The 26,591-nt window shown below is 42.4% G+C and overlaps 1 protein-coding gene and 1 long non-coding RNA gene across 5 annotated transcripts in view; one reads left to right on the top strand and one right to left on the bottom strand.

Annotated features, from left to right (window-relative positions):
• The window catches only part of LOC106735547 (uncharacterized), a 26,580-nt gene extending 20,540 nt beyond the window's left edge, over window positions 1-6,040 (bottom strand). The window contains exon 1 of the long non-coding RNA XR_001370852.2: window positions 5,086-6,040. This is a non-coding gene — a long non-coding RNA (uncharacterized LOC106735547). The remainder of the gene's footprint in view (window positions 1-5,085) is intronic.
• Window positions 1-26,591, top strand: part of PLD1 (phospholipase D1) — a 134,008-nt gene that overhangs the window by 47,168 nt on the left and 60,249 nt on the right. For 3 of the 4 annotated variants that reach the window (XM_006155054.3, XM_006155055.3, XM_027774422.1), the window contains 10 exons: window positions 2,646-2,704; window positions 4,223-4,315; window positions 8,409-8,561; window positions 10,640-10,789; window positions 11,489-11,572; window positions 13,452-13,533; window positions 20,362-20,472; window positions 23,782-23,982; window positions 25,212-25,425; window positions 26,005-26,118. In XM_006155054.3, coding sequence (XP_006155116.1) covers window positions 2,646-2,704; window positions 4,223-4,315; window positions 8,409-8,561; window positions 10,640-10,789; window positions 11,489-11,572; window positions 13,452-13,533; window positions 20,362-20,472; window positions 23,782-23,982; window positions 25,212-25,425; window positions 26,005-26,118 — 1,261 coding nt within the window. The remainder of the gene's footprint in view (window positions 1-2,645; window positions 2,705-4,222; window positions 4,316-8,408; window positions 8,562-10,639; window positions 10,790-11,488; window positions 11,573-13,451; window positions 13,534-20,361; window positions 20,473-23,781; window positions 23,983-25,211; window positions 25,426-26,004; window positions 26,119-26,591) is intronic. The other variant, XM_027774423.1, reaches the window with a different exon arrangement.

Below are 26,591 nucleotides of genomic sequence, written 5' to 3' on the forward strand. Positions count from 1 at the left end.
AAAGAGTAGAGTCTGGAGGGACCTTAGGTTCAGGCTGGCCTCCCGCTGGTTCCCTCCACAGATAAGACATCTCCTTTGTCCCCTGTAGCTGGAGCTGTCTCACCTGGAAGGCAGCTTTTCCAGAGTCCCGAGGAGCCCACGCCCTACCCTCTCTACCAGGAACTGCCGAATTCTTACACTTCTTTCATGCAATTTCCTGTTACTCCCTCGAATGTAGAATAAAAGGGACCTCTGAATGTCAGCCTCCTCTTTGAACACATAGATGGTGGAAAAGGAGGTGTGTCCGCGGGGACCAAGTGGTTCCCAGGGTTCGTTGTTAGCCCAAGGGTTTGTTGCTTGTCTCTTGGCCAGGGAGCTTTTGTGCTTCTCAGTTTCTCTAACTTTTTCAGCATCTGATTGGTAAGGTACATTGGAATTTTTTTACCAGACAGCACTTTCTATTTAGTGTCAAGAACACTATTTTACTGCATTCTTCACACATTCCTTTGCCAAAGAACAAAAACAAAACCAAAAACGGTACCCATAAGTATATTAGTCAAGAGATCAATGGAATAAACCCTATGGATATTGTTAGGCTAAGTTGCTCTTTTTTAAAAAGTATTTTTATTGAGAGATGTTCGCTACAGGCAGCATGCACTTGCCAGAAAGATAGAGAGAGACAGAGAGTAAGAAATCATCCACTGGGGGGAGTGGTGGCCATGCCACAATCCCTTCTCCATTTTCCTCTTGGGACCTTAGGCCTATGCACATGTAACCCCAGCGTGAGCTTTAAGCCACGGGGTCTGGAACTCAAACCATGATTGACTACGTGAGAGTCCAGTGATGTAACCATTATGCCATCTGCTGGTCCCAATTGCTCTTTAAATTCTTTTTCCTAATAATCACCTGTCCAAATGGAGAATGAGATTATTATCCTTGAAGATGTACTGAGAAATTTGGAAAACACAGTCTTCGTTAAACTTCAAGTTTTATTAATTACGTTTGCCTGTTAGTTGACCTTGATCAATTCACTTTCAAGTCGATAAATTTGTATTAAAATGTTTATTGCTAGATATGCTTTCTCTATAATAAAGCTAGTCCCTCCTTGAAATCTCTGTTTAATTAAGCATGAGTATGTCATTGGATAAATTTTATATTAATGTGCAACTTGTAATTTTCTGCATTACTAATGTATGCTTTTTATTTAGATGAAAGTCTTCACACCTTACAATTTTGTTTTCTAGCCCTCATTTAGCTAGACTGTCCAAGGAGCTCAGTCTGAGCAAGATAAATTCGTTGAATGACTTTGCTTTGGTGGTTTTGGTTTTGAGGATATGGACTTTGGCCTGGCTTCAAACTGGATCTATCTCTTGCTAAGGATGTGATTTCGTACGACTTAACTTCTCTAAACCAGGGCTTGTCAGACGAGGGCCACAGGCCAGATTCAGTCCGCTGCATGTGCGCTAAGAGAACAGGTTTTCTGTTGTTGTTGTCATTGTTTTTAAAAGGTTGGAAAAAAAAGAATGTTTCTGGCACATGAAAATTATATTTATATCTTCGCATCTACAAATAAAGTTTTATTCGAACACAGCCCTTCTTAGGCATCTAAATATCGACTATGGCTGCAATGACAGAATTGAATAGTTGCAACAGAGACTGAATGGCCCACAAAGTCCAAAATATTTACTGTCTGACTCTGCAGACAAAAATAAATAAATAAATAAATAAATAAATAAATAAATAAATAAATAAAATTGCTATCCCTGACTTAACGATGGTTTTCTCTTCTACAAAATGGGAAGAAATGCAGCCTTAAAGTGTTTACCTTTTCAAGTCACTAAGAAAGGTCTGTTGTGAATTCTATTGGCTATGCCCAATGTTCAAACACCTCCAGTGTCTTCTCAACCTACATTGCCAGGAATTTTTCATTACTAGAAAATTTCCCCCTTCATCTTATCCACTGTAGCACACCATACTTTATTTTCTTTATAAAGAGAAAATTCTTTTTTTGCTATAGGGTGAGTGCCCTTGCCAGAGAGACAGAAATTGAGAAATTACGCCCCCCCCGGGGGGGGAGGAGAAGGGGAGATGGCCATGCCACAATCCCTTTTCCTCAGGATTTTGGACATGCACACACACACGCCTGGTGTGAGTTTTAAGCCACTGGGTCCAGGACTCGAACCAGATCGACGATGTGGGAGTCCAGCACTGTGACCATGACACCTTCTTACATCTGCTGTGTTCTGCACCCTTCTTCGTCCCATCTCCACATGCTGAAATCTAGTCCACATTCTAAAACCTGCATCAATGTCGCTTTCTTCTTCCGTTCTTTCATTGTCTGCGTGTACATGATGTCACAAGCCCTCCTCCCCTCACACATACACACACAGCTCACAAAAGAACATAGAGAAGAAGCTATGACATTGGTGAGAATTTGTCTCCCTACCTTAGGGCTCACATCACTCTCTTGGGCGTGTCTTACTTATTTCTAGATTTCAAATCACTGCTCCTTCGGGGTAGCACCATGGCTTTCGGTCTGTGCAGCCTGGAAGTCCACCGAACAGTGCCCACACACAGCAGTACCTCACACATGCGTTTTTAATGCAGACATTTATTTATTTATTTACTTTCTGGTTCTAAAGTGTGGATTTTTGGCTTCTTTTCAGACAGAATTCCTTGATATAAGCCAGTTATCTTTCATCCGTGACTTGGGACCAAAGGGCATGTAAGTTCCAATGGGCCTTTAAGCAGAACTGTGTATACGTTGACTGACGTTAGCGTTTGAGTTAGTGGCGTGCTGTGTTGATGGAAGACCCCATTCCTTACTGCTAGTTTCTCTTCTCCCGGGGGGCTTAGCACAATGGAGGGATGTATTTTTACAAAACAGAGCATCTCCTACAGGAAGCAAGGGCAGCAGCTGTCCCACCCTGTCTCTGTGTGCCTCCAGCCCACAATCCCTCTACGCCGGGAGTGGGCATACCCAGGGCACACAGCGAGCGTGACTGAGGAGGATGCACTGAGCTTCGATGGAGAAGATGCCTTCTGCTCCTCATCAGCTGTGCACTTCTCCTCAGCTCGGTGACCATTTCAAATAGCTTTGTGTAAGATTTATGCTGCGGAGCCAGATTAGAGTTTACTTAAAGATTATTGTCCTTCTTGGTTATTAGAGCTCTTGATTATATAAAAAGCTCAACTCTTTAATTTCAGTTTTATAAAAAGTTTACTTAGTTCTGAGAGAAAGTGGGGGGGGGAAGCATCCCCAACAGGGCCTTTACACTGTCATGCACCCCCAGCCTCAGCCAGACCGGATCACAGACACATACACACCCAGTGTGCACAGGGAGACCTTGACACGGGCCTCGGACCTTCTCAATGTCGCTGAGCGTGCACTGCCGCTGGGCCGCGGTGCCTGGCCCCAAATTGTTTGTTTTGTTTAGGTTTTTGGTTTTACTATAGGGTGTATGCACTCGTTGGAGAGAGACAGAAAGAGAGAAAGTGAGAAATCATTCCCCAGGGGTACGGCCATGCCACAATCCCTTCTCCTCCGTTCTCCTCTCAGGATTTGGGGCACACACACACATGCGTCCTGAGTGATATTCGAGCTTCTGGGTCTGGGGCTCAGATTGCAGGCAGCCATGCGGGAGTCCAGCCCTTTAATACCATGCCACCTGCTGGCCCTGAAAATTGAGCTTTTTAGAGAATTGTTTGTAGTTGCCTCGAGCAAGTTTTTATCCTGTTTTGCCACAGTCACTGCTCTTTCTCATCCCATCATTCAGAGTCAAGGTATCACTGCTTTCAAAGCTCATAGCTCTGTTCTGCTTCTTTTGGCATGGCAATTGCTAAACTGAATGAAATGGATGCCGGAATGCACCACAATCTCCGAGTGAGCCCTTCCGTGTCTCAGCAGCAGCTCACCTACCCTGTGCAGCACTGGAAATGCATGGGGACTTTTTAGGTTGTCATAGACCAGAGGAGTGCCCAGCCTTTGGAGCTTGGATGCCGAAGGGCCTGCACTGTGTGTGACACAGTTATGCCGCCCCCAAAGCCCCAAGGGCCACATTTGGCCAGGGTGCTTTCAGACCAGCTGTGAAGCGCTGGGCCTAAGCGCAGCACTGAGCTCGTGGAAGACGAGAGGAGAGCCATGTAAGAAGGAGACTTCATTTCGTTCCGAGCAGTGAGGCCATGGGGGCTACACGGGAGCTGGGGCCTCGCAGCTGACGGGCTAACCTGATGTCTCTTTCAGAGAAGGTATGATCATGAAGCGATCTGGGGGGCACAGGATCCCAGGGCTGAACTGCTGTGGCCAGGGAAGAGCCTGCTACCGATGGTCCAAAAGGTAGGATTTCAGGGCTTCGTGTGTTTGCTTTAATAAATCAGGTATTTGGGGTGGGGGGAGATTTTCCCTACTAGTTTTAAGTTGGAAATCAATAATACATCATTTGAAAGCTATAGAAGAGCACATGCTTAATTGTATTTTAAATTCTAAATTCTAGCATTTAAATATTCCACCCCAAATTGGATTTTTAGGCAAATTATAAAAATGACATACATAAATAAAAAGCTAGTGGGTAAATCAGGTATTTGGGGTGGGGGGAGATTTTCCCTACTAGTTTTAAGTTGGAAATCAATAATACATCATTTGAAAGCTATAGAAGAGCACATGCTTAATTGTATTTTAAATTCTAAATTCTAGCATTTAAATATTCCACCCCAAATTGGATTTTTAGGCAAATTATAAAAATGACATACATAGATAAAAAGCTAGTGGACCATAGACACACAGATTGGGCAGCACAAGAAGATGCGTAAGCAGCCAGCACCGCGTGACGAGATGCTCAGCACTAATCATCAGGGTCATCTAAGTCAGGTACACAGTGAGTGACCACTGCAAGCTCACTAGAACGGCTGTCACCAAAAGGGAAGCAAAAGCAAGCGTTGGTGAAGTTGTGAACTGCCTCCCGGAGTTCCCAGCAGGCTCGCAGCCCGCCTGCCCGTCCTAAAGTGCGCAAAACACATGCTCCATGGCTGCCTCCCTGCTCTGTCTCCTGTCCACCCCCCCCCCCCCCCCCCGTGCTTCCTGGCACTCTCCAGAAAGCTCCTTCCTACCGCACGTCTTCATCTCAGAGTTTCCTCCTGAGGCACCTCGACCCGAGGCATGACCCCGAGGAATGGAAGCTGTGGTCTGGCTCGTTCAGTCATTTCCGATGCCCGAAGTGTGCCAGGCTGTTCCTGAAGTGTGCCAGGCTGTGCCCGAAGTGTGCCAGGCTGTGCCCTAGCCGCTGTGAGGACAGCAGTGAGCAAAGCAAGCCTCCCCCCCTCCGGCTTCCTGGAGCTCAGTGAGTGCGACGTGCAGGCAACAGCTATGTCAACAAGCAGCCTGCGTGATCGAAATTCAGGTGGTGATGAGGGCTTCGGAAGAAAAGGGCGATGGGACAGTGAGGGGTTGGGACCCAGATTGGTGCCTTTACGTCCAGGAACCCAGGAGAGGCGTCCCGACAAGCAACCGAGCGGTCAGCTCTCTGAGAAGCTGCAGCAGGAGGGGGAGACGCTGCTGTGTGAAAGAATCATGCCCTCTCCTTTTTAAATTTAGGACTAAATCATGCTTCAACCAGGACACTCCCAAAAGATAGAATTCTTCCTGGAATGAAGTGTATCATCATTCTAAAGTGTAAATCTTTCTGTGACGGTTTTATACCCTTGGTTCCAAATACTAGAAAGAATTTCCTGCGTCACATTTGTGAGATTTAAAATATCAGAAACCATGTATGACGATGAAGTATAGCTGATGACATTGGTTTTTCACAGACTGTTGTATTGCTGTCTACGTGGAGTCGTTATTCCAGCCACTCACAATGTCTCTTTTTGCTTTTGCACCCTGAAGAGCCCTTCTGATCACTCTCTTTTTTCTATATTGACAAGTTGAGCTTAGGTAAACAGGGCAGTTGAACTTGAAGTCAGTGCTCAGAATGACCTGTTCAGAGACAGGTCAAACAAACAAAGAGAAACCAAGGTAAACACAGGAAATATGTCTTCCCTTAATGTAAAACATCTGCTCGCAGAGCACCCCAATGAGCAGCTTCTCTGCCTGCTAGTGGGCTAGCTGTTACATTTCTCCACTCAGATTATCTCTTAAAACAGAAAGTGGTTAAGAAAATAAATGTTTACTAAAGTATGAGCTACACCGAGAATGAAAATGTTGAGAGGGTGACAGTGTCCAAACAGCTCTGTCTCCTCTGGGACCCACTGAACAACCATTATTTAAGTGGGGGTTTGCTTTACCCCGCACAACTGCGTAAATATGAATGCATGGTGTCATGTGCAGCACGATAAAGTGGCCATCTGCTGTCATTTTATTTTCTGGTTTTAGAGAGCTTTTTGCTAAAGGGCATGTGCACTGTCTAGAGAGACAGAGAGAAAGAGAAAGAGAGAGACAGAAAGCGAGAAATCACCCCCCCCCCAGGAGGGATGGCCACACCGCAATCCTTCCCTTTTTATTCTCCTCTCAGGATTTTGGGCAAGCACACATGCCCAGCATGAATTTTAAGCCTCCGGTCTGGGACTTTGATCACAGTTGACTCTGTGGGCGTCCAGCAATGTAGCCATTGCGCCACCTGCGGGTCCCTGGACTCACTTTAAATGGATCCCATCTCTCCTCTCTTGCTCTTCCCACTGTCAGTGAGTGCCACGCCATTTACATCTTTACTCCTTAAAATGTGGCCCTGTCATGGATGTTGTTGTTTTTAATAAGCAGCAGCATTTTCGTGGCACCTAGGAGCCTGTTAGCGACGCAGAGTCTCAGGTTGGCCCTGACTTGGTGTCTGCACCCCTGCCGGCTCTCCAGGCGCTGCCTCTGCACAGGGAAGGGTGAGGGGGCTGTCTGTCTATTGCGGTGGCTCGCCAGCCTGCACTGCACCCCCTCTTCCCCTTCACCTCTTTCTGAAATGCAGTTTCAATTTACATTATTGTCCTTTCGCTTTGCCCTTCACTTAGTAAGCTCCTTGGTGTTCTTGTGAAAAACAAAGCAAACAACAAGAGAACACCAATTAATTCAGCCTTTTTACTTTTGCTTTAATTTGCTCAAGGGCACGTGTGCTCACCAGATAGAGAGAGAGAGAGAGAGAGGAAGAGAAAATGCTGCGATCCCTTCTCCTGTTTCCTGTTCTTCCAGGATTTGGGGCACACACGCTCATGTGCCTGGTGCTGGTCCCAGACTTGAGCTGGGCGGACGACCGTGTGGCACTCGGCTGCCTTAACCACCAGCTCACAGGCTGGCCCTGTCCGGCCTTTTTAAAGGATCTGGGATGGGACCCAGTAATCTGTTACTCTTAGCAAACATCACTAGAGATTCGGATCATCAAGCAAACTTAGAAGACACTGGTTCCATTGTTCAGAATCGACTCCGTAGCATGGCTTTCAGACCCTCCTGGAAGTGGCCTTTGTCTTTTTCCTCTTACTGTGCTCCTGGAACCCGGGCACACTGCACCGCTCCTCAGCACATGCAGCTCCCCCTCGTCTTTGCTAACTCTTCCCCCGGTGGAAGGGACACCTTCACCCCCCAACTCTGGGCTGTGACTGTCGTGACCCTTCCTGGCCCTGCTCAGACCTGCCTCGAGGGAACACTACGGGCACCTTCCGAGTCCAAACTCAGGGTGCTCTTCTCTTCTGGTGCCGGTCCCAGGTGAACCTGCAGGGTTGTTGTCTGTGTGCCCTCTGGCATGGCCAGCTCCTCGGAGGACAGACTGCCATGTCCGCTTTGTCTCTGCGCTCTCTCCACCTCTTCCCCCACTCGTGGCTGGTCCCTGTCCTCCGTTAGGAAGCCCTTACGTGTATGTTGAATTGAATGGAAGGACTTTTGAGAGATGCTCATGTCCCATTGAGAATCATTGGTTAAATGTCCTTAAAACCACAGATAATCGGAGATGAACTACCGGATTTGTGGAGTATGGGATACGCGCTGTCCTTTTTGTCAGAGGGCGTTTACTTACTGACAGCCTGTGGCCTCTCCCACGACCATTCCTGGCGGCACACACTGACTTCATGCCCCCCACCCCCCACCGCGGGGCTGCTCTGTGCACAGTGCACGCGCTGCCTGCCAACCTCAGGCAGTCTTCCGGGTTTGCCCCTTAGCGTGTAAAGAGATCATGGCTGATGCGGACCACTTGGTGCAGGACGTCTTAGAAAAACATAGAAAGGTTGAGAGTGTTTTTCTTTCATAGCGATTTAAAAAAAATACATTGGATTGTTGGCAAAGTCATGACACATTTTTACATAGAAAAATATGTCATGATTTCCCCAACGACCTAATAGCATACAATGAAATTATGTCTACTTTTTGCCAGAGTATTTCCTTAACACTTGCCATAGTAATTTCATTCTTTTTGTTTTAGTTACTCAACACAACTTTCCAAGTGCTTACTACCTCCTTACAGGTGGCTGATAGTGAAAGATTCCTTCCTGCTGTACATGAAGCCGGACAGTGGGGCCATCGCCTTCGTCCTGCTGGTGGATAAGGAATTCAGAATCAAGGTGGGGAAGAAGGAGACAGAGACCAAGTACGGACTCCGGATTGATAACCTTTCCAGGTAAGCGCTTTAAATACTTAAAAGCTACTTCTTTTAAAAACATAATTTTTCTCTCAATTTTAAGTGAAGAAGGAAGTAAAGAAATTAAATTTTTTGTAAATTTCTATTTAGAGCTCATCCTTAGTCAAAAGGAATGAAACTACATTTTCTTTGAATATATATATTTTAAGAAAGGGAGATCCTCAGAGGAATATTATTCTGCCATTAAAAAGAATGAAGTCCTGTCATTTGAGATAATGCAGGAGCGTCTGCAGCACATCATGTGAAGTGAAATAAGCTAGGCGGAGGAAGAGAAATCCCGGTGTTCTCGCTCCTGGGTAGAAACAGGAACGCTGACCTCACAGAGTAGAGAGGAAAGGGGTCTCTGCCAGAGACTAGGAAGGGTGGGAGAACAAAATTAGATAAAGACTAGCAATTTGTAGGGTCCTAAAGTACAGCAGGGTGAATACAGTTAACAACAAGATACTGTAAATCTCAGAATAGCTAAAAAGAGGATTTAGAGTGCTCCCAAACAAAGCAAGGGCGAATGGTCGATCCAATGGATGTTAGTCACCCTGGTCTAATCTTCACACATTGTATTCTTGCACCCAAAATCACATCATACCTCATAAACATGGACAATTATTATATGTACACAAACAAAGAATCGCACATCCTATGTGCAAGAGTCCGAATAAATGATCCCATGTATAGCCGTAGCCCCATTTTAGGAAAATTTACTACTCGGCCATACTGGTTTGCCAGAAAAGGTAAATTAAGAAATGACAGTTCACATTTTTTGAAAATGATATTTCACATTATAAATTGATATTCCTCAATGAATGAAACTCTTAAAAGTGATTTCATTTTCAAAAATGGTTTACATGGGTTTTAAGAAAGATGCATTTTTTTTTCTTTCTTTTTTAGCTATAGGATATATGAACTTGCCAGAAAAAGGCAGAGATAGAGAGGAAAAGTGGTCCCTCTCATCCTCGGGGGGATGGCCACACCACAATCCCTTTTTCTCCATTCTCCTCTTGGGATTCTGGGGACACATGCACATGTACCTGGCATGATTTTCAAGCCACTGGGTTTGGGTCTTGAACCCTGTGGGATCAGTCAGCCATTGGGATCCAGCACCTTAACCTCCACACCACTGCAGACCCCAAGAAAGAAATCTTGAGTGTGCTAGGAGTAAGTGTGTGTGTGTTGATGTACATGTTACTTTATGGAAGACTGTAGATATACCATGAAAGTATGTCTTTATGTATATACTGGTATCATTTGTCTCTACACAGTACATCATGCATATATTTTTACATGTGTGTGTGTGTGTAAAGATGCTGAACTTCCTGACAGTCTCTGAAGGTAGGATATTCAGGATGCTATTAGAAACGCAGTGGCCCTGCTGTAAAGCCTCCTCCTGCTCCTGCATTCTTCCTTTCCAAAGAGCTGTGAAGTCAGGCCACAGTTTTCTTTGTCTCCATAGCAGGTGCCTCACCGACCACCTCTTCTCCATTCCCGGCCTCACTTACTAGTGCACTGTTGCCAGAGGAACCCACAGAGGCCGGGTTTCAGCTGCATCCTCCATGGCAGAAATGCTCCCCACTGCTTAATCAGATGCGCCCAGACTCCTCCAGGTCCAGCCTAAGGTCCTCCCCCCTCTACCTGTTTGCAGCATGCTGCTCTTGTGGGTTCAGAAAAGGGAATGAATGACCTTCAGAAGCACAATCAGGATGTTTCCAAAAGCCAGGAAAGGGGATACTAGGCAGTATGAAAGAAACTGTCTTCTAGAGGAGCCAGAAGCTAACACTTAGAAATAGGACCTCGCCTATACCTCGTTAATTCTCTTCCTGTGTCCTTAAGTGCTTTTGTGTATGCTTGCATTAATGAGTAAGTAACTGATATTTTTCATATAGCAATTATTTTTAGATGCTCTACTAACAACTTTGAGAAGTCTTCATTTTTCGTTTTCTTTGCCTCAACTTTTAAATTTATATTTGCTCCAGTACCAACTGAAACAGGGCACGCGTCATCCTTCAACTTGTTTTAGAGAATAGCACACAGAGTGACCCTTCACATTTTGCTTTTCTTTAAAGGACACTGATTTTAAAATGCAACAGCTACAGGCATGCTCGGTGGTGGGGAGGAGCTATAGAAGAGTTCATCCAGAAATACGGCACCAACTTCCTCAAAGATCATCGATTTGGGTCTTATGCTGCTATCCAAGAGAACACGTTAGCTAAATGGTAAGACATTTTTCTCTTGGACTGTCAAGGTAACCACACCATCTATAACAATACCCCAAAGTCACCTGAATCAATGTTCAAAACTGTGAAAGGTAATGCAGTATACTTTCTGAGATAGTGTGGCTCTACTGAATTATAGATTAGTTTTCCAATGATTGGTTTTAAGATTTTTCACAGTGAGCTTAGCTAGCTTTAGATTTTCAAGTTCAATTTTATAACTAACATCACACATTTTCTTAATAATGCAAGCAGACAGTTTATTTAAGTCATGAGCCATAATTTAGGGAAAAGAATCTACTTGCTAAATATTTCCTTTAAATAAAATCATGGTTTGCATGTTTTTCTACCCATGAATTGGAAACTGGTCTGTTTTGAATCTCAGAAGAAAAATCGTATGTGAATTAATAGAACAGGCGGAATCTTCTGACCCCACATGTTGATGAGGCTCAATTAACTTGTTATTATTCCCTAAGGCGGAAGCATCAGGCTGCTTCTGTCTCCTGGTTGCCCTTCCGGGAAGCACATGGAAGGTGGCGTGTTCAGTCCTTGTTTTCTGGTTACACGGAGTAAACCAGTGGTGATGTGGAAACCAGCTGCCATGGCCTCCATGTTTTCGTTTGCCATAGGAATGTTGTGCTCATTTATTTGTTTATTTTTGTAAAACAAAATAAATCTGAGGTGGAAGGACTTGTCTTTCAGGTATGTTAATGCCAAAGGATATTTCGAAGATGTGGCAAATGCAATGGAAGAGGCAAAAGAAGAGATTTTTATTACGGATTGGTGGTTAGTATTTGTCCATGGGAAATTTTGTCCGAAAGTTTCAATGTTTAAAATCGTACAATGGAAGGGTGCTGTTTTAAGAATCATACAGTATGGGGGCCTGCAGGTGGCATGGTGTTTAAGGTGTTGGACTCCCACATGGCTGACCATGTTTCGAGTCCTGGTCTCAGTGTCTTGAAAATCATGCTGGCCATGTGTGCATGTGTGTCCAAAATTCTGAGAGGAAAATCGAGAAGGGATTGTGGTATGGCCACCCCCCTGGGGAGTGGTTTCTCACCTCCCCTCTCCCCGCTTCTCTCTCTGGCAAGTATTCATGCTCTCTGGCAAAACCAAAATAATAAAAACAACAGAAAACAAAACATGCGTTGCGAAAACTGGCAATACCCGAAGATGGTTTGGTCAATGTCTCAGCCAGGTAACTAGTAGCTTCCAACACAGGGCTCTTTAAATAAACCTGGCCTCCAAATATATTCTGAAAGTATTTCATTGGAACCATTTTGGTTTTAGAATTAGACACCCCAACAGTTATTTTAGTTAATATTACATTGCAATGCAAAGATAGTTGTAAATTCAATGGAAATCCATTTCCTTGGGCGTCTTTCTTCATTTCGGTTATGTCCAGCACCAGGTCCAGTGGGAACTGCTGAATTTTTCATTCACTGTGAACATAGTTTCACTTGACTATCACTGTTAAAAGTCTCTGTGAAGACTAGGCCTGGTTAGCTCTTCTGTAATACAGCAGGTCTCACATTTGAGACCATCTTTTAAAATGTCTGTGATTGTGCTGGTGCTCTTTAAGCCTCTAGAAGCCATCTATCTGAAACTCATTTACTTCTTGGGAAAATTTTACTCCTGGAGTTGGTGGAGGCTTTGTGATCTCACTTTCATTCCAAGTACTCATCTGCCTGGACAATTAAAATCCATTGCAGATGCCAACAATGGCTATGATGGAAATAAAAATGTCTCAAATGTGTTTTCCTTCTAGGAACTTATGAAATGCCCTTCATTCTTCTTTCTTCCGTTTCCTTCCAAATGGTACCTTAGAAACAGAACATGTGATCGTCATTTATTCCTTCTAATTCTAGATTTGGGGGTCAGGAAAGACTAAGAGGGCTGTGAACCTATCTTCTGCTCATTGTCTTCATTTATCTGGAAATCTATAACCCTATGGCAGGTTTTATCAACCCTGACACTACTGGTATTTTGGGCCAGATAATTCTTGGGTGTGGGGCACTGTTCAGTACACTGCAGGGGTTTTGCACCATCCCTCACTTCTCCACTCAGTGCCAGAGCAAGTTCTTTAGTTATGACAACAAAATGCCTTCAGAGATTGTTGAACGTCCCCTGGTTGGGGGAGGGTATTCTGTACCATCCCTCACTTCTCCACTCAGTGCCAGAGCAAGTTCTTTAGTTATGACAGTAAAATGCCTTCAGAGATTGCTGAATGTCCCCTGGTTGGGGGAGTAGAGAGCCCAAGCTTTTCTGATGGGGAATTGTTGAGCTAGAGTAGTAGATAAGGTATGTGAGAAAATACAGTACTATGTTTCTTCATTTTCCCAGGTAGAGCAGAAGATTTTTTCATGTCACTGCAGAAGGTCTCTCTCTCTCTCTTTCTCTTTTGCCATAGAGCACATGAATCAGAGAGACTGAGAAAGAAAGTGAGACATCACCCCCCCCCCCAGGAGGGATGGCCATACCACAATCCCTTTTCCTTCAATTCTCTTCTCAGGATTTTGGGCATGCACACACATGGCATGTTTTTCAAACCTCTGGGTCTGGGATTTGAATCGTGCTGTTGGCCATGTGGGGTCCTGTGCCTAGAACACAATCAGAACTTTATATTCTATTTTAGTTACTTTAAATCTTGGTTTTGTGATTTCAGGTTGAGTCCAGAAATCTTCCTGAAACGCCCGGTGGTTGAAGGAAATCGTTGGAGGTTGGACTGCATTCTTAAACGAAAAGCAGTACGTACTTCCCCAACAAAGGCTGATACAAATTTTAAATATCTATTGCCTCTAAAGTGCCTTTTCTTTTTCAACCATACTTATAACTTAGGGACCAGTTAGCATAACGGCTATGTCACTGAATTCCCATGTAGTCAACCGTGGTTTGAGTTCCAGACCCGGTGGCTTAAACTCACACCAAGCATGTATATATGTGTGTGTGTGCGCCCATGATCCCGAGAGGAGAATGGAGGAGAAGGGATTGCGACATGGCCATCCCCCCTGGGGGTGATTTCTCGCATTCTGTCTCTCTGTCTCTGTCTCTCTTTCTGGCAAGCACACACACCCTATAACAAAAACCTCTAAAAAAAAAAAAGCATACTTATAACTTTGTACTTTAAAGTTTGAAAAACATGTGATAGCTAGTGTTTTCTGGTTCATTTAGTCCTATTTTTCGTGTATTATTTTTGAGTGCCTAAGTATTTTGGCCTAATTCACCACATGGCTTATGCTAGCATCCCTAATTTTTGTTTTTTAATCAGTTATGGACCATTAACATGATAGACAAGATAACTGTAATGAAACTTCATCAGTGAAAAACGTCAAATGGAATGTAGCATGTCCATTGTACTTACTATCTTGCCGTTTATGCAAAAGACGATGTCATCATGGGGATGGTTCATTCAGAAGGGCCCACGCTGATGTGGCGGAATATCAAAGAGGAGGACAGTAAGAACTGGTAGCGTTTTGGTCCCAGGTTTATGGAAGTCCATGGAAATGATGTGAAACTATTTCCTGTGAGGTTCTGTAGATTCTGGGTGAGTTTTGCAGGTGCTCTTGTTACAAAAAGTAAATACTGAAGCAGTATAGGTTCACCAATGACTATGCTTGTATTGCTAATGGTTTTTAAATGTGTAATAGGCCTTTAAAAGAGTAAAACTTCAATTAGAATAGATCTAGATTTATTTTTATCATGTCCACATTAGGGAGTGCCAACTTTTCACTATTATCTGAAACTCTCACCCTTTTAACTGTCCTATCATTAAAGACTCTAGCAAGTTTCCCAGACCCTAAAGAACTGGGAGTAGTACTCTTTTCTCTGCCTTCACTCACTTCTTATTTCCTGTCGTCTACATTCCACTATCCACACCCCATTCACATTCCTTTTTTCTTTCTCTTCTTTTTCTTTTTTTTCTTTTTTGCCATAGGGCATATATGCTCACTATAGATGGAGAGAGACAGAGAGAGAAAAAGTGAGAAATCACCCCCCCCCCCTTCTCCATTCTCCTCTCAGGATTTCGGGCATGCACACACAAGCGCCTGGGGTGATTTTCAAGCTGCCATACCCAGGATTTGAACCACTTTGTCCATGTGGCATCTAGTCACCTCAACCTCCATGACATCTGCTGCCCCTCCTCCTTATGCCTTTATTTTAGGATTTCAGGGGATATCCATGGGTTCAGTAAGACCTTATTAATACCGAGATCAAAAGAAGTTGATAACCTTTATTCAAATACACATTACTGCCGAATGGCATCATTTTGATAGATAGTCTAATTTGTTGAATCAACAGTATTCCAGTCACCAGATTGGAAATTCTGGTCCTGAGAATGATTATCCATTCAATGAGTCAGCACACACGTCATGGCATGTCTCCCATTCAGTGACTCAGCACGCACGTTACGGTATGTCTCCCATGAGCAGGGTACTGCCCTATTCACAAAGGATGCCACAGTCAGTAGGTTTCCAGGCTGTCCATGGAGAGCTTAGTGACGGACGCAGGTCCTGGGCTCAGTCCTCGCCTTGTCAAACTTCTTTCTACCTGCGGGATGTGCTGTAACTTTTCCCCATGTTTCTCTCTGTGAAATGGCACCTTTCCATATCCCCCAAGATTCTGTTTTTGTGAGTTTTCCCTAGGAATCTTCCTCATAGTATTTCAGAGGTTTAGGTTGTAGGTTGCAACCATGCGCTTGTTGAATGCCTACTATGTGCAGGTCACTTAGCCAGTCATATGGACATCCAGTTTAAAAAGTCATGATTTCTTGAGCTGAAGGAGCTTAAAATATCCCCCACTGTCAGCTGGACACAACTCAAAGTCAAAAGGTTATCCTGGCTGGGGACCTCCTCCCAACATAGGACTGCAAGACCTTTTGTGTGGGTGCACATTTTTAAAGGGAAAGGAAGGAACTTCAGAGTGTAATAAATGTTATGAAGAAACAGTATTGGAGGCTTTGTCCATCATGGTAGGGAGACATGGTTGGTTACACCTGAGTATCAGCAAAGAAGAATGGGGGTCGAGCTGGCAGGGCAGGTTGCTACTAGCCCTGGGGGCTTTGCGAGCCAAGCCAGCAGTCTGGACTTCTGGCAGGCAGGGGGATGTAGCGTGAAGAGTGTTGGGGAAGGGGAGATCTTATCAAAATGGTGTGGTGGGAAGGCGACTCCGGTAGTGGGAGAAAGTGGGAAGAACTTGGATTTGAAAAGTTAAGTTCAGATCACATGAGTGTGAGGTGGCCTCAGGCCATCGACATAAACTAAAAAGCTAGCAAACGCCTGTGCAGGCCTGGGCCACCTCTCGTTAGGTGGCGTGTTTTGTCGTCCTCCCTGTACCTACCCAGGGGCCTTTTCTGTCACTAGCGTGGCTTCTCTTTGCTCTTATGGCCGTGAACCCTAGCGAGGTCCCTGATGGATGCCATGGCCAAGGAAATATTATGGCCTGACAGTGGTTCGCTCACTTCCTAAAGAGCGTGATTTTTAAATTGCGACAATGCTTTTCTAAAATTTTTAAGGAAACAGTCGTACTATTAAAGATTAATTTCTCAGCAGTACACTTAGGGGAATTGCTCTTCCTTAATCTCACTACGCAGTATCATTAGTTGGGTCATAAATTTTTAAACACTCACATCGTTCCAATTGGACATTTCATATGCATATCAACACTGCTTCAAATAAATAATTGAGTTTCTGAAAGCCACATACTAGCTTTGCCAAGTGTGGGGTCAAAACATATTTATTTTTGCATTAAGAATCTATAAGATTGATTAAAATGAATTTTTTTTTTGTTATTGTACAGACTTTTTAAGAGAAATTTAGGAAGTATCTTTGCCTCATAGCCGATATATAGGCATAATGGCTGTTTCTTAGGAAAAAATTAGTATGTTGTTTCTCTGGTAATTTTCCTGTCTCTTTGGCCATCTGCAATGCCATCATTTGCAATTTTCTAAGTCAGTCTTCAGAGGCAGATTGTTTACAACTCAAAACTGCAATATCCCAAGGCTTTTGGTGGTTCCGCATTTACTACACTAAGAAGTGAGATATTTGCGTCATAGTTATCGTACCTGTAGGCCTCCTCTTCCCCCCGACTGTGTCTATCACACATTTGGAAATATGTGGTATCTCTTATGAAACTCATACTAAAGAAGCCTTCATTGTAGTAGCCTGGACACCCCGAAGAAGGTTTAGATCCTCAAAGAGAGTTTGTCTTAAAGTTTTTGTTTGTTTGTTTGTTTGTTTGTTTGTTTGTTTGTTTTCTGTTTTGGACCAAAAGGCACATTCTAGAGTTGTAGGGTCAATGACCACTTAGAGGGAAAGATGTCCATGTCTGCGAAACGAGATGAATGATCCATCTCCATGCAGAAAACCAAGCAGAATCGTATCAAAGCGGTGGCCTAGAATGCCTTGTGGGAGAGAGCAGAAGGGGCGTTCAATCTTTGGGTCTGGACTTTCTAGAAAATAGAGAAAAAAAAAAAGAGAGAGAGAAAAAGAGGGAAACAAGGAAGAAAGGCACATGAGCATTCGCGTTCTTAAATCCCCAAGCTGCCTGCTTTTGATGGTAAGGGTGTGCTTTCTTTCTGTCTTTTACTTTTCATTTTCCCAATATATTGCACCTCCTGGCACTTGGGGTCCTTGGCAAGTGATAAAATTGAGCAATTCTCCTGGAGTTTGGAGGGTTAAGCTAAGCCATCTTCAGCCAGTTTGAATGCACTTGGAACATACTGATAATTTGACCACACTATTTTGAACACTCAGGGGAAAAAGCTTACTAAGATACAAAGTCTCTCATTTCCACTAACATTGGTTTTATTCTTCATTGTCTTACATGGATTTGTATATCTAAAGCTTCTAAAGTTTTCTGTTCATTGTGTTTGTTCTACCTGATGAGAAACTAATTTAAAAAGAGGACTTCATTTTCATCTTTCAATACTCAAATTTTATGAAGTTCATTCTCTGTGCCCTTTGGGTCAGTTGAATTCAGAGATAAGAATGGCATGGTGTGGTCTATTCCAGGTTATATGTTTTTCTACTTCTCTTATAAACATTTTCCTTCCGTTTTCTAAGCAAAAATTAAGTTCCCCAATGGTCACTAAAAGATATTAGTAAAAAATAAGATGTTTCCAAAGTGTGTTTTAAATTATAGAATTAACATCAGTTCTTTTAAAACAAAAACTTGGCTTTCAGTTTGCAGAAATATTTCCTACCTCTTGTAAAAGCCTTCAGTAGTACAACCCAGCAAATGCTTTCATTTCTAAGGAATGATTTCCCTTTGCTCTTTATTTTTTAGAATTTAGTATAGTGTTATACTACCAAAAGAAGAAGAATTTGTTACTTATTATGATAGAAATCTTGTCACTAATTAACTGTTTATTGTGGCTGTAAGCATAAGTAAATAATTGTAAACCATCTAAGAAATTACCTTTTTTGATTTAATCACTTCCTTATTCACTTTTTAAATTTTTTTTTGAGAGGTTTTTGCTATAGGGCATGTGTGCTTGCCAGAAAGACAGAGAGAAACAGAAAGCAAGAAATCACCCCCCAGAGGGCATGGCCACACCACAATTCCTTCTCCAGTCTCCTCTTGGGATTTGGGCATGCATGCACACACACTCAGCGTAAGTTTTAAGCCACTGGTACCAGGACTCGAACCGCAGTCGACTATGTGGAAGTCCAGCAACATAACCATTACACCATCCGCTGGCCCCTACTCACTTGTTTTTTAAACTGAAAAAAGATTTAAAGACTCTACCCTACTTCTTCTAGAATTAATTTATTTCAATAGAAAAGTCATAGAAGAAAATGTCAGCTATTAATAAGCGGAAGGTAATAATGTAACCTCTTGGTGTTAACATCTCTATTATTTCAAAAATCCATGGGAACCAGCAGTTAGCGTAATGACTATGTCGCTGGACTCCCACGTAGTCGACCGCGGTTCGCGTCTCAGACCCGGTGGCTTGAAACTCACGCAGGGCACATGTGTGTGCGTACCCAAGATCCTGAGAGGAGAATGGAGGAGAAGGGATTGCGGTGTGACCATCCCCCCTGGGGGGTGATTTCTCACTTTCTGTCTCTATGTCTCTCTCTGTCTGTCTGGTGAGTGCAGGCACCCTATAGCGAAAAAAATCTCTCAAAAAAAAAAATCTATTAGTAATGCAGGGAAATGGAAAAGTGTAGGATTCAGGCCAAGTTCCTAATCTGCAACTACTGCCCTTCATGAGTAACGCCTTCATTATTCTGCCTAAGAAGCAGACATTTATGTATTTAAAACAAATGAGCCATGATGAAAGTCTTCAGGAGTAATGTTCTATAATTTAGGCTGAAATTTTGAGTTTTTAAGCTTTGTGTTATATCTTTTAATGGGAGGCTATTTTTCTGTGAGTAGTATTCAGTGCTGAATTCTAAAATATTCAAATAGCAAAATAGAACTGGGCAGTAGAAGAGAAGAATAAAATAATCTCCTAGTTTTCCTGTGGAGTCCTCAGTCAGTGGTCCACTGCAGAGTACTTCCTGGCCATTAGAAATAAATCTGTTCACTTCTACCCACATATGCATTTCCTTATTTCTTAACTCAAGTTTTTACTTGCATACCTGATTATAATAGTGGCTGTATAATGATAATGAGTTCCAAAGCCACCTGTTAGCCAGAGAACTAGAATAACACATATATTCTTTTTGACCTGTTTTTTTCAAAGCCAGAATGGGCACTCAACTCTGCTGAATGCTAACCAAAATGTAAATCTAGCATGCCCCTCCAACATGTGTGTGCTCGTCAGATATTATGAACGCCAAGGAAGACAGAGCATTAATATTCTGAAGTGGTGTGTTATTAAAAGAAAATTAGGGGACACAACATATTTCTTAATATTTGCCAACCAATACTGGAGAACTGTGGGTGTTTTATTTTCTCCAAGATTTAATAACCCATAACCTATAACCCCCAAATAGTAATTACTATGTTATTTTACATTGTATAGCATGGCAGTACTTAGTTCTTATGAATCAGAGGGGTTCAACCAGCAAGATGGCTTAAATTTTTTATTAAATTTCCATGCTGGGGCCAGCAGGTGTTGCAGTGGTTAAGGTCTTGGACTCCCAGGTGACCGACTGAGGTTTGAGTCCTGGACCCAGTGACTTCAAAATCATGTCAGGTGCATGTGCATCCTGGCCCAAAATCCCAAGAGAAGAATGGGGAAGAGGGGATTGAGGCGTGGTCATCTCCTCTGGGAGTCATTTTTCACTTTCCTTCTCTGTCTCTCTCTGGCAAGTGCATGGACCATATGGCAAAAACCTAAATAAAAGAAAAAGAAATTCCATTATAACAATAACTAATTACCACAGATTTTGTAACATAAACTATGCCTAAATTATTCTTTGTCGCTGTAGTTTATTAGATACACCTGCATCTGTAACACTCTAGAAAGTATTATAGAAAGGAATTGCACTTTGTCTCTAGGATATTAAATGCCCAGGTGTAACAAAGACGCAAAATTTAACACATGCGCAATATGTTTTAAAACGTTTTTTAGAGCTGCTCCCTCTACAGATACTTATGTTTCCTTGTGTTTTCTCTTGTGACAGCAACAGGGGGTGAGAATTTTCATAATGCTCTACAAAGAGGTGGAGCTTGCCCTTGGAATCAATAGTGAATATAGCAAGAGGACTCTAATGCGTCTACACCCGAACATAAAGGTATCCAGATTCATTTGGGGCTGTCGTTTCTTCTCTATGATTCTGTAGGACTTTTTCAGCCATGTTTTGCCCTGGGCAGTGGTAATCTATTTAATTCCCTAAATGCATGTTTTGAATAAGTAGTGTTGGAAATACAGCAGAATACTATCCTTTCTTGTATTCCCTACCTTGACTGGGATCAGCAGACCTTTCATCCTGCTTATTGGAAGTGACAGTTTAGCCAAGAACACGTTCTTACAGTTGTTTTTAACATGTAAGGGCCCAGTCAGGGTCTCGCACTTCCCATTAATATTATCTTGGAACATCTTGAATGTTATCTTCCTGTGATATCCTCAGATCACTGAGAGCAGCAAGAAATCTCCTCTTAGGAACTGAACTGTATTTTTAAATAATGCAGTAAGTAAACATGAAAAGCAATTTGAAAAAGTTCTTTGATACTTTTCCAAAGACCTAAAACCTATTAATAAATATCACCCAATATTGAGATACATTGAGATGTAATAAATTAATAAATTCCCCAGCAGGGTTAAAATACATAGCAATTGTGTATTTCACTGGTTAAAAAAGTGAAAGTGTTTCTCCCCTACAGAATGAGTTATGGAGTCGTATCATCTCTAAACATTGTTCATACCAAATTTCTATCCAGCGGATACTAAAGAAGTGGTTTTGTGACATCAGCAATTAAAGGGGTGAGGATGAAGCTGTTAAAGGAGCAGAGTTTGTCTGTTACTGAAGCGAAACTGGTCGAAATTCAGATTATAGTGTTACAACTTCAGGATATGAAATGCAATCCCCATGGTAACCAAGAAAATAGTTGCAAAATATACACAAAAGGAAATGAGAAAGGAATTTAAACATCTCACTACAAAAAATCAAACACAAAAGAAAACAGTAATGCAGGAAACGGGGGACAGATAAAGCTATTAGACTTGTAGAAAAACTGTGAAATAACCCAAGTAAGCGCCTTCTTATCATTAAGTACTTTAACTGTAAATGGATTGAGCTCTCCAATCAAAAGAGAGAGACTAGTAGGATGGATTTTTTTTAAAAAAGCTTGGTCCAACTATGTGTTATTTACGGCTGACTCACAATGAATGCAGACACAAATAGTTAAAAATAAAAGGAGGGAAAGGATATTCTATACCAACAGTAACCAAAAACGAGCAGGGATAACTAAATTAATATAAAACAAAATAGACTTTAAATTAAAAAAAGATTTTAATCAAAATTTTGAGACATCAAGAAGATATAAAAATTGTAATTATTTATACATCTAATAACAGACCATCAAAATACATGAAGCAGAAACGGACAGAAGAGAAGGGAAGTAAAGACAGTTCTACAGTAACAGGTGGAGGCATCAATATCGCACTCTCAATAACGGACTGAACAACTAGACAGAAGATAAGTGAGGAAACAGGACGCGAACCAGCAGACCCACCAGGTCTACTGAGCATATACACAGCATCCTACCTAGCAACATTAGAACACACATTCTTCTCAAATGCTCATGGCACGTTTTCCAGGAGAGACCATCTGCTCAGTCACAAATGAAATCTTAAAAATTTTGAAAGGTAGGTATCACACAAGCATCCCTCCTACCATGACAGATGAAGTTAGAAATCAGTAACAGAAGTAAAACTGGAAAATTCACCAATTGGTGGAAATTAAACAATATGCTGTTAAGCAGTGAATGAAAGGAGAAATCAAGGGAAATGGAAAATAATGAAGAGACAAGTGAAAATGAAACAACATATCACAACTTATGACACAGCCATAGCAATACAAAGGGGGGAAATTATAAATTCTTCATTAAAAAGAAGGTTTCAAAACTTCGGTTTAATGTCGCAACTTAAGGAGCTAGAAAAAGTAGAGCAAATTAAACCTAAAACTAGCAGAAGGAAAGAAAGAAAGAGAAGAATCAATGAAATAATAAAAAAATATACAGGAAATGAATAAAACTATAAGTTGTTTTTGAAGAGACCAACAAAATTAACAAAACTTGAGCTTGATAGACTAAGTGAAAAAGAGAAAAAACTCAAGTTACTAAAATCAGAAGTGAAAGTGGGGACTCCAAAGTCTACAGAAATAAAAAGAGAGTTGTCTAGGAGAGAGAAATATGAACCATTGTATACCCACTAATTGGATAACCTAGATGAATTAGAAAGATTCCCAGAAACATAAACCTACCAGGACTAACTCATGCAGAAATACAAGGTCATCCTGGACCTGACGGTGTCACCATTGAATTCTACCAAACATCGAAGGAGGAACTAACTTCAGTCCTTCTAGCAGAAGCAAAGGAGAGAAGACTCCCCCACTGATTACCCTTAAATTACTGAACTCTGAGCTTAAAATGCTTAAAATAGTGTATTTTACTTACTCTATGTGTATTTTACCACAATGGAAAAATAAAAAGTACTTGTTAAAGTGTTTGGAATCTTTTTACTTAAAGGTATATGAACTAGGACGGATTAGACTGGGGCCATGTAGGGAATTCTGTTTGAAAGCTGAAGGTTAGTAGCTTCTCAAGTACCTTTACAGAAAGAGTTACCACAACGTCTGTGTGCCAGGATCCATAGGATTAGTATTTGGGCCCAATGACTGGCACAGCACCAATGTAATTCATTTCAAAATGTTTTAGAGATACATATTAGTTCAATATTTTAGAGTGGTTGTTTGTTTGTTTTTAAATATTTACCAAGCAAAACATTAGGGAAAAAAAGAGAGAAAAAAAAAAAAAAAGAACCAGCTAGCAAGTTGAGCTGAGTCTTATCTAAATGTATAGCTAGACTTCAAACTAAATAAGCAGCCATCCCCAAAATATGGTTTCTGGGTGGGAGGTGGTGAGGGGGCTTAAAAAAGTAACTAGGAGTTTCCTCTGACAAATTCGAAGGCTAAAACTAGAAGTTTGGGGTTTCTCGTTGGTGTAGATATAGCACATTTTTGTATTTGAGTTACAGGAAATGCTTCTTGCAGAGTAAAAAGACTTTTGGAAAAAATTTCCTATAGGACATTTGCACGCACCAGAGAGAGAGAGAGAGAGAGAGACAGAGACAAAGTGCAGACTCACCCCCCACGGGGAGTGGACACGCCAGAATCCCTTTTCCTCCATTCTCCCCTTGGGCACACAGGCACCCATGCCAGGTATGTTTTCCAAGCAGAGTTTCGAACTCCAACCGCGTAGTCAGTCGTGTGGGATCCAGCTGCCTAAACCTTCCTGGCGTCTGCTGGCCTTAGACCTATTTACTACAGCATGAAGGCAGTTTTCAAAAGCATATACATGCAGTTTTCATTTTCCATCTCCAGGTGATGAGGCACCCAGATCATGTGTCATCCACCGTCTATCTGTGGGCCCATCATGAGAAGCTCGTCATCGTCGACCAATCAGTGGCCTTTGTGGGCGGGATTGACCTGGCCTATGGTAGGTGGGACGACAATGAGCACCGACTCACAGACGTGGGCAGCGTGAAGCGGGTCACCTCGGGACCGTCTCTGGGTTCTCTCACAGTAAGTAGATGTCACTTGCATGGCACTGCATCAAATTAACGTAACTTATGGCAGTTGATTGACGGAGTGGACAGGTGGCATCTTCCTGGAGGGCTGACGAATACGGAGTCAAATACTGCACAGGTGTGGTTTCCAATACTGGCCTCACCACCCAGCTAGCTGTAACTTAGATCTTTTAGTCTCGGGTTCTTCTCCTATAAGAAGATACAACAGAGTCAATAGAAAGTGTGCCGTCTGATGCTCAGCTCCCTTATTTTCCATTTAAATTAAGGATTTATTTTCTATTTGAAAATGACATCATAATTAAAAAATGGGTGGGGATCGAGGTTTATGTTGGATCACAATAAACATTAAAAATTGAAAGTAGCTTCCAAGGTTTTTGAAATCTTTCTACTTCCAATAACAGTATAGGTCGGTCTGGGGTCATATATAATAGAAGAAATTCTATTTGAGCAGAAAGCAACTTCTTAAAGTAATTTTGAAATCGAGAACTGTCAAAATGTCTATCTGTAAATACACATCTGCTTGTTTTTCCAACCCAACGGTTGCCAGAATATTAATATGATTATAAAAACATGGTGAGACTCTCATCTTATTTCTTCCTGAATAGGCTGGTGATATTTCTGGGAAAGTAGTAATTTAATGAATTGAAAAATGATGAGTTAAAATAGGAGAAGCGTTGCTTACTTGATGCTCATCAGAAGAAAGCGTTCAGAAGCTCAACAGTGAATGTAACTCATGTCTTATTTGAGACACAAAGGCCAGTTGGAATGACATTTCAAGAACTTGGCCGCCTGGAAGAGGAGCCACAGTGGAACTCCTGGTATTCTTTTGGCAATGTTTGCACAGCTCACAGGGACCCACTACTGCCCTGTGGCTGACCTCACGCTTCATCATGTATCTCTTATGACGATTCTAACATTTGTAAACATTTTTTTAAATTATCTATTTTATTGATTATTTTTTAAAGTTTACTGTAGGGCACATATGTTCACTATTGAGAGACACAGACAGAGACACACACAGAGAGAGAGAAAGTGAGAAAGCAAACCACCAGGTCTGAGACTTGAACCATGGTCAGCCACATGAGAGTCCAACACTTTAACCACCATGCCACCTGCTGGCCCCCAACACTTGTAAACTCCACAAGTTCTCTCTACTTGAATTCCAGGACCACACGGTAGCATGTTTTATACCATGTCTTCTTTTCTTGTTTGTAACTCTTACAGGCTGCAACAACAGATTCTATGGAATCCTTAAGCCTCAAAGATAAAAACAAATCTGATAAAAATCTGCCCATTCTGAAAAGCGGTGATGATATGGATTCAAAACTGAAAGGCAGAGGAAAGTCGAGAAAGTTCGCCAAGTTCAGCCTGTACAGGCAGCTCTACAGGCACCAGCTGCAGGAGGCGGACAGCGTTAGCAGCATCGACAGTGCCTCCAGTGAGTCTCGGTCTTTGCCACGGTGTTCCTTGACCACCCCTGTCCCTCCACAGCCAGGCTCCGTAGTCCTGATTTACAAACTGTCCTTCCATCACGGAGTAAAGCACGCCATCTCCAAGGTCACTATATCATCCTGTTCAATATCATGTCATCCCTTGGCTTTGTTTGCTTCCGTTTAGAACAAATCGAAGGTTGCATTCATACCAGAGTCCTAACAAGCACAGATCCTGCTTCTGATGATAGCAGGACGACTAAGGGTTTCTAAAACATACTAAGCTATAAAGAAAGCAGACAGGTACTAGATGTCCTTGATAAACTTTCCTTAGAGGAAGTCTCATTTCTCTTCCCATCCAGAAAGACATTAAGCGTGCGTCATCAAACATTGGACTTCTGTCCCATCCATTTTCAGGCCCGTTTTAAGGCCCTGTGATTCTCTGTGGCACAGACTCTTAGGACTGATTTGATAGCCCTGTCTCTCGTTTTTAAAATGACTGAACTTGCTTTCCAGTTTAGAAAACTCGATATATAAATATCTGTCTGTCCTATCTTTGTAAAAAAAGGCCTCTCCACTTTCTCCAGGTTATTGTAATCACTATAGAAGTCATCAGAATTTAATCCATGGTTTAAAACCCCACTTCAAACTATTCCGCCCTTCCAGTGAGTCCGAGCAGGGATTCACTAGGCCTAAAGTTGGTAAGTGATCCGTGAGGTGACAGAATTCCCCGAGGCTTCAGCTTTGGCTGCATCGTCTGCTGTGTGTTTCCAGTTGGCTTCCTGTTTGCACGGTTTTCATGCCACGTGTATTATTGAGCGCCTGTTCTGTGCAAAGCATGGGGTGTGTATAGGATCCCCCTATTCCTAAGACCCTACAGTCCAGCAGGGAGGATACCGTATGCCGATGAACGCTACCACGCACGACGTGCAGATCCGTAGTGTTGTTGACCTTGTGTGGTAGGTGGGACGACTTCCTGTGATGATTCAGAACGGCTTTGTGAGGAGAGGATGCTTGAGTTAGGTCAGGAAGTAATTTGACCGGGGTAGGCTGAAGAGGACAGCATAGGTGAGGAAACAGGGCAAGCAGGGCTGCTGGAATGGGAAGACAGCAAGTGGCACCACATTTCAGGAAATACCGCATTTGACGAAGGCGTAGTTTCTGGTGTCAGACA

The sequence above is a fragment of the Tupaia chinensis genome, unplaced genomic scaffold, assembly GCF_000334495.1.
Source record: "Tupaia chinensis unplaced genomic scaffold, TupChi_1.0 Scaffold000430_1, whole genome shotgun sequence".
Classification (NCBI taxonomy): Eukaryota; Metazoa; Chordata; class Mammalia; order Scandentia; family Tupaiidae; genus Tupaia; species Tupaia belangeri.